General features: G+C 46.7%; 1 protein-coding gene across 5 annotated transcripts in view; it reads left to right on the top strand.

Annotated features, from left to right (window-relative positions):
• The first annotated feature begins 1,623 nt into the window (after nt 1-1,623).
• The window catches only part of nbeal1 (neurobeachin-like 1), a 46,502-nt gene continuing 40,605 nt past the window's right edge, over nt 1,624-7,520 (top strand). For 4 of the 5 annotated variants that reach the window (XM_012850532.3, XM_021309518.2, XM_012850531.3 and 1 more), the window contains exons 1-2: nt 1,624-1,698; nt 2,170-2,483. In XM_012850532.3, the coding sequence (XP_012705986.2) occupies nt 2,433-2,483 (51 nt within the window). In that variant the 5' untranslated portion in view covers nt 1,624-1,698; nt 2,170-2,432. The remainder of the gene's footprint in view (nt 1,699-2,169; nt 2,484-7,520) is intronic. The other variant, XM_021309517.2, reaches the window with a different exon arrangement.

Genomic DNA, 7,520 nt, shown 5'->3' with positions numbered 1-7,520 from the left:
GTTGCTGTTGGCCTCGAGTTTTTCCTTTTTCAGCCAGCTGCCCAGCAGTGCACAGCAACAGGCGATGGGGGTAGTTTTTAAGCACACCAATTACAATCAGGCGGGTTTCTTCTCTTTCTGTGTCAAAAATATAAGGGAAGACAATTTTATTGGAGAGCAAAACTCTATTTTCACACGTCGAAGTTCAGGTTTCGTACTAACAGCGGAAGGATGCAAGGTTGGTTGGAAAACCTTTAATCCTAAACAAATTAAATCATTTGAAAACAGATAACTGAGATGCCAGATGTCTGCTGGATGCTGCCCCCTATGCTGTTTACGAGCACGTCTCATTGGGAAGAGAATCGGCTATTAACTGGTCATAATCTCTTTTCTATAATCCTGCACAAGAAAAAAAAAAGAGCTATTCCTTTAAATGACAGCCGCACGACCTCTAAACTGAGCAGTACTTTTCCGCTCCACGAGATGGCGACAAAGATTCGCAAAAAACCGAAACCCTTTTCTTGGCAACCACGTAGATCCACATCGACAACGTAAAGGAGAAGCGTGTGTCGCAAATGGGGAACTCTGAAAAAAAACTGCACATCGTTATTTAGAAGAGATATTCACTTGTTTTTTTGGTCCCATTATTTTTTTTTTTAAACTACAGTTTAACCCAGAGCACGGTTCGTTCTAATAGCAATACAGTTTATACAAGTGCAACATTTATAGATCACACTAGCCTCATCCAGTTTACCAAAATAAAATAATTATGATTCAAACGACATACTCAAAGATTTGCTGGTAAAAGAAAATGAGTTGTTTGCAAAAAAAAAAAAAAGTTCCACAATTCAAAGAATTCATAGTTTGGTTTAAAATATATTTCCAATAAATAAACATAACTTAAAGTAACTAATAAATACACATGTAAATGCACTAATGATCAACTCTATGTATCATTAATTTAAACGTGTAGTCATTATTTGTAAAAGTCGTGTATAATTAGATCAGTATTTAAATAATTATAAATTTTTTTCTCTTTCTGTAGTTGTTTAAACTGTCCCTTTGGTCTCTCAAATAGAATGGGTTTACCAGCACAGCAGCTCCCCTGCAGCAGATCATCACGTTGTCTACTGCAAGTGCTCTCATTCGTCGACGAAGATTGAAGGTGTAAATAAATATTTTTGCAATACTAAACTTTAAACTTTGGCAACATTGTGTTCAGACATGAAGTTCCTTTGATCATCTCCATTATTAATTTTGTCTTTAAAGCAGTAAAAACGTGCGTACAATTAAAGGCTAATGGAGTCAAGTTAGATTTGTCCAGACAAAAATTCCATTGCAATAACACTACACGAAAAAATTACAATATATATTCTCGGCGGGGGTTATGTAATTTGAAAAACAAAACAAAAAAAACACAGAATCACGAAAATTTGACATTTGAATGTAATACCAGTTTTATTAAAATTACTACATTTATACTATGTAAAAATATAAATATTTGTATATACCATAATTTAATAATATTTTTTATTAAATATTCATAAATAAATATTTAATTCACCCTGTGATGACACACACACACACACACACACTTTTTACTTGGTTCTTTTATTTTGAAAGGGATCCAAACATCCTCTGACCGGAAGCTTCCCGCAGCAGGCGACAACAGCCCGAGAGACGGCGGCGGAGGTGACAGTTGGGCTTTTCGCCGCTCAGGTAAGTGGGCTTCAAGTTGGCGACGGCTTTACTATCCGCGTGTTTTCCTTTTACGTTCGCTTTCATTTTATAAGTCGTGTTTCTAGTCGGAAGGGCTGGGCGGACGAGGCGTTTCTGTCACATGAAGAGGAGGTGGTGGAGGAGGAGGAGGAAGGGGGGCTTAAAAAAAATAGAAACGGGCTCCTTTTATGACAGCTAGGTGTTTAGCTAGCTTGCTCAGGTAAGGTCCTAGTCGCGTGACAGCGGTTGAGGAGCCGAGGGTCGGGTGTGTGTTTAAATGTTAAGCTCAGAGTAAAGTGGAGCATTGCTGCTGCTGTGTGTGTGTGTGTGTGTGTGTGTGTGTGTGTGTGTGTGTGTGTGTGTGTGTGTGTGTGTGGACACAACCACCGCAGTCCGTGAGCTTAAAGTGTATTTACAACCCGTGTACACCCTGTCCCGATACTGTGTAATTATCCGTGTTGTCCTCCACAGCAGAGCCGCAGCTGGAAGCACCTCCAAGAAGAAGAAGAAGAAGAAGAAGAGGAGCTGGGAGCTCAGGCCGTGGGACTTGGGATTGCACATTTTGGGATCCGCTATGGAATAAGTTTGGATTCTCCGGGACGGTCATTGATGCTTTCCGACCATGACTAAGAGCCGTGGCTCGGCCAAGAGAGTGACCTCTGCGGGCCCCGCAGCCTGAGGAGGAGGAGGAGGAGGAGGAGGAGAGGGGGGGTCTGACTCTCCCCTGTGGCGCCATGGCGTCCAAGGAAAGGCTCTACGAGGTGTGGATGCTCTACTGCACCAAGGTGAGGCGTCCTGCTGCACGCACGCTGTGGGCATAACCAGCCTGATGGCAGCGGCTGGAGGAAGGGGAAAGTGGACCAGACAGGATTTTTTTTGGGGGGGGGGTATAGATCCACACGGACTGTGGTCACCAAGTGGAAAAGTAGGAGTGGACCGGAGGCTCACAGTGATGGCCAAAGTTAGATTGCTGCCTGTTGAGTGTTAAAAGATTCGGTTCCTTTTGTTAGTGAGCCGCCGATCAGAACCAGGGTTCCTGCTCAGTCCGGAAAAGTCTTGAATTAGATCTGGATATGGAGCGAATATATATATATATATATATATATATATATATATATATATATATATATATATAGTTTATGGACAAACATGTGTTTTAGGACCTTTATTCTCACCCCCATTGTCTGTCTGATGTATCCATCCATCCTTCCTTCCCTTATCCATTTCTTCCTTCTCTTATCCATTTCTCTATACGCATTCATCCATCTGCCTGCCTTGACCAGCAGTCCAGCTGTTTCCTCCTCCATCCATCACCTTTTTTTTCACCCGTTCATCTGTCTTTCCGTCCATCCATCCTCCCTTTCTTCTTCTTCTACTCTCCTCCTGTTGTTTGTGAGCATATTGAACGTTTGGCCACTGTAAGAAGATCTGCCACGAATTCAAAGAGAACGTCTTTATTCACACTGGAAAACCCACTTGGACTCTGCAACAAAAAAGAAAGGGGGGGGGGGTAATTATGCAGAAACCCTTAAAAAAAAACAACAATTTAGAAATCTGTATTGGCCGGCCGGTGCATCTGGAGGCGGCATTATTTCCCTACTCGCGTACCGGTGCGTATTAGCTGTTAGCGGAGAGGGCATCCCTGGAGTCAGCTGTTGGATGGATTTAATTCGCCCTGCGATGAAGCGCGCGCCCATCCTGCCGACCAATCTAAACGGCCCGCCTAAGCCGCTCCTCACGTGAGCCTGGCTGCTGCCACTTTCTTTCTCCCCTCAGTAATCCCCCCTCCGCCACGCGCAGACACTCTGCACGAGCCGCCAGAAACTCTCCCCCCTGCGTCGGGGCTGCTGTCCTGCTTGCCACTCATCTGTCACATGAAGAAGATGCCAGCCGTGTCTGGAAGCGTTTGTTTCCGGCCGGACGGTGTATTTTGCATCAGCTGAGGCGGGACCGTTTTTCTGGATCCTGGCTCGCAGCCAGGGTCCACAGGGCCGGCCTTCTATCTCTGCACGAGGCCAAACAGTTATATGGAGGGTAAAATAAACGGAGGCGTGGAAGCCTTACTTTCGCTTCGAGCAGCTAAATGTTCCAGCGGCATGCTACAGGCAAATGTTGCAGATAAATATGTGTGGCACCTTTTTTTCACGCTACACCCAAGATCCGATGTGTTTCGTGCGATAGACCAACACAAAGTCGTGCAAAATGTCACATTTTTTTTTGCTTTTTAGAAATAAAATACAGATGCTGGGACACCACAATGCTTCACCACGAGGGCGGCGTGTTCACGGTAATGCGCTGTGATGTTTTCCCGCCACGCATTGAGTTTGGACTATACCTGAAACACACACGCTGCACTGATTAGATGTTCGTTTCTAGACGATTTTGAGGTTGCTTTGGTTTGTCACACTCAAAAAAACAAAAAACCTGTAAAATCTGTGGAAGTTTGTGACAAGAGATGACATCTTTTGCTAAGCGCTGCAGATGTGGGGTTGTGGGGTTTCGCTCAGCTCTATGTAGGGCTAGGTGTGTGAGCCGCCTGTGTACCGTCCTCTTCTACTCTCTATCCAAGCTCAAACTGGCCAAGAAATGGCCAAAAAAAAGCTTTAGTTTATGTATGTTAAAGTACAGTTTGTAAATGCACGACAGTGTTGTCAATTTAAATATTCTTTTAGCTTCAAACTAGCATCAAAACCAAAATAATAGCAAAATAAGTTGGATTGAGCGTAAAGGTGCTCTGGTGCCTCATTTCATTTGTAGAGCTTTCCAACCTGCATTGTAGACCATTTAAATGACAATTAAACGATTTAACAAATGTGCGCTCTGCCTAACCCCCCCTGAGTGTGTTTCGGCCTTTACCAGGAGGTTCAGAGTGAGAGACTGGATTGGCTGCTGCAGTTTCCTGCCTGTCTGTCTCGCTGGGCTGTGTTCGAATCAAGCTCCAGTTTGATTTAGTCGAATTATGATCACGCTATCAGCGAGTCATATCCAAACAAAATACAGGTGCTGGCACTTCGGAAAGCAAGACGTGAGTTTCTTGAAGAGTGGAGCGGCTTTTGTTGAGTCAGATGTGTGTTTAGGCTCTCCTACAGAAACATCACAGACAAAAGGGGGTCAGTGTGAAGGAAAGCTGCATGCTGATATTTCCCTGCGCTTTAAAACGGTCCAGGTTCATGTTTTAAAGGTACGGCGGCTGAGCCGGATGAGCATGGCACCCATAAAAGCTTTTTTACAACCTTTAGGAGAACCGGTTGAGCCGGTTCAGTCAGGTGGACCGTCAGCTGTCTCTTTGTTTCCCTCACAGTTCCTGGCACTGAAAGGAGGAAGCGGCTCGTTTTCAGTCCTCTCTTTAAGCCCAACGGTGTGCAGGAAATGTGGAAGGTGTGAAACGCATGTGTGCCTCTGGTCTCCAGCCAGCAGCGGCAGCTGACGGAGCGGGAACGATGCTGGGGACGAGGTCAGAAGTTCCCCGCGTGGGGGGCGGTGGACCCGGGGTCCGTGTTGGGGAGTATGAAGGGCTCGCTGCTGCCAGTGTACCGTGTCGTGTTCTCCTAGCCGCAGCCCACAACGCTTCAGTGACAGCAGTTTGTAGGACAACACCTGGATACAGCACACATCCCTGCAGCTTTCTTGGTACGCCAGTGATTAAATAGAAGCGGCCTTAAGGGCCTGCTGGAGAAAGTTCAGGATTTAGCGGGGTGTTTCTGAATAATGCCCGTTATGCCCTATAAAGCCTTTGTTTGCCGCTGAAAATCCTCCTAAACTCCCAGCCGCAGGAGGATCATTTCAGCGCTCGCTTTTCTCCACTCTGGAGGCGAGGCGCCCCGCTCAGTCTTAGCTGCCGACCAATCGTGGCTTTCCGGTTGAGATCACAGAACAGCCGTCCGCCCTGATGTCAGTCCTCCCCGCCCTGCTTCTTTTTTTTTTTTTTTTTTTGACTCGGCTGGAGACATTAAAGCCATTTACATAAACCTCTGCGCTCCAGGGAGATGGGAGAGAGAGAGAGCTGAGAGAGCAAACACAGCTGGTAGAGCGACGGTGGTCAGTCGGTTTCTGGGATCTCCAGAATGTTTGCTCGCCTCAGGGCGCTGCCTTGCTCTCTGCCCCGTGTTCAGAATTGGGCTGAATGTCTCCGGGATAACCGTGATGTCATCCCTCGAGCGCCGGCCTCTATAAATACACGCGGAGCAGTGACATCATGAAGGAAGTGACGCCGAGAGGGACGCTTTTCCTCGTAAGGTTAAGTCAGTTAAGCATCAGTAGAAACATTAAAAACCTGGAGGTTAAACTAAGCTGCTCGCCGCAGGGCAGAAAAGCCACGCGATATTAATTCGACGGGTTCTTTTGGTTCGATCGCCCCCCAAACAAGCAAGATCTGCACATGAGACCTGAAGCTTAGTCAGCGCTGGCAGGTTCTGATGCACTGTGGCCAATCATTTCTCGTTTTTCCCGTTTTTTTTTTCCAGGAGGTTCCTGGTCATTGATCGGCGTTTTACTCTCCGTTGCTACAGCACCAACCTGCTGATCAATGGGAACTCTTCGTTTTGACGAATGAGGAGCATCGACCCGTTCTGTTTGTACTGAGGTCGGCGTAAACGTGTCTTTAGGAATGCCGCCCGGCCGTTTTGCACTCATCCTCCTGTCCTCTCTCCGTAATAACCAGCCTGGAGATGTGAACAGTTGTTTCGACACGGGAGCAACATGTTTGTGCGTGATCGCCGGGTTTGGGATTGCAGCTTGTAATCGCTGGACGGTTCCGTGCGAGTTTGCCCAGCTCCTGATGACAGATGAGGATAAACAGAGCCACACAGAGCCAGGGCGTGTCCCCCCCCCCCCTCCCTCTCCCTCTCCCCGTCCACCACAGTCCAAACCCTCAATGGGCATCTGTGCTCCCGCAGCCGGCGGCTAAAAGAGGACATTCTTGCAGACGCGCTGGGCACAGTCATTCAGTCACCGTTTCCTGCAGACGCAGCCTCTTGAGAGCAAAGCTGCTGCCTTGAATTATTGTCCTTAAATGATCTGGTAGCAGTACGCTCACCAGGACAATAGGATATTTATTTCTTAGGGGGAAAAACTGGCTTCAGCACTAGCCCGTTAAAAGTGCTTTTCTCCCACTGCTGACATTGATTTATGCAGCCAGGCTTTTCTCCTTTTAGCGTTTGCCATTCAGATGTCTACTAGCCTCTTTTTCCCCCTTCGTTTCTGTCTTTCCTGCTCTCACTGACTCACACACACACACACACACACACACACACACACACACACACACACACACACAGAGGCAGCAGCCCGTGTTGCAGGATCGCCCTGATGACTTCACTTGGACCCGTGCAGATTCACACAGTCTGTCTGCTGGGTGTTTTTTTGGCTGATTCACCCGCTGACACGCAGACAGAACCCGTCGGCCTCTCCCACTGCTTCACCAGACAGAGGGGAGAAAATAACCTTCTACAGTCATGGTTCCAGTTCTGTTTTAAGACGGCCAGCGGGCTCAATTAAATCCTCGCAGTATGGTGACCTGTAGCGAGGGGGGGGGGGTCCGTGGGTCAAAGTTTTTGGCCCTCAGAAATGTTTTCTCTGTACTTCGACTGTAATTGAGGAATGGTATTAAAAGGCCTTCCCTCAGAGTTGGGTGATGCAATTTAGAGCTGCACCATATCAAGAAAACGTAGTTGTGACATTATTGCTTTTTTATTGCGCTGACATCATCAATTCCAAGGCCACTAAAAATAAACACCAGGCGTAGGTCCAACAGGCCAGATATGTTACTGGTTGGTACATATTTACATATTTGGCACTTAATATAAAATATCCTACTAGATATT

The sequence above is a fragment of the Fundulus heteroclitus genome, chromosome 24 (genome assembly GCF_011125445.2).
Source record: "Fundulus heteroclitus isolate FHET01 chromosome 24, MU-UCD_Fhet_4.1, whole genome shotgun sequence".
Lineage (NCBI taxonomy): Eukaryota > Metazoa > Chordata > Actinopteri > Cyprinodontiformes > Fundulidae > Fundulus > Fundulus heteroclitus.
Note: the sequence above shows the minus strand (reverse complement) of the source record. Positions and strands in the feature narration are given on the sequence as shown.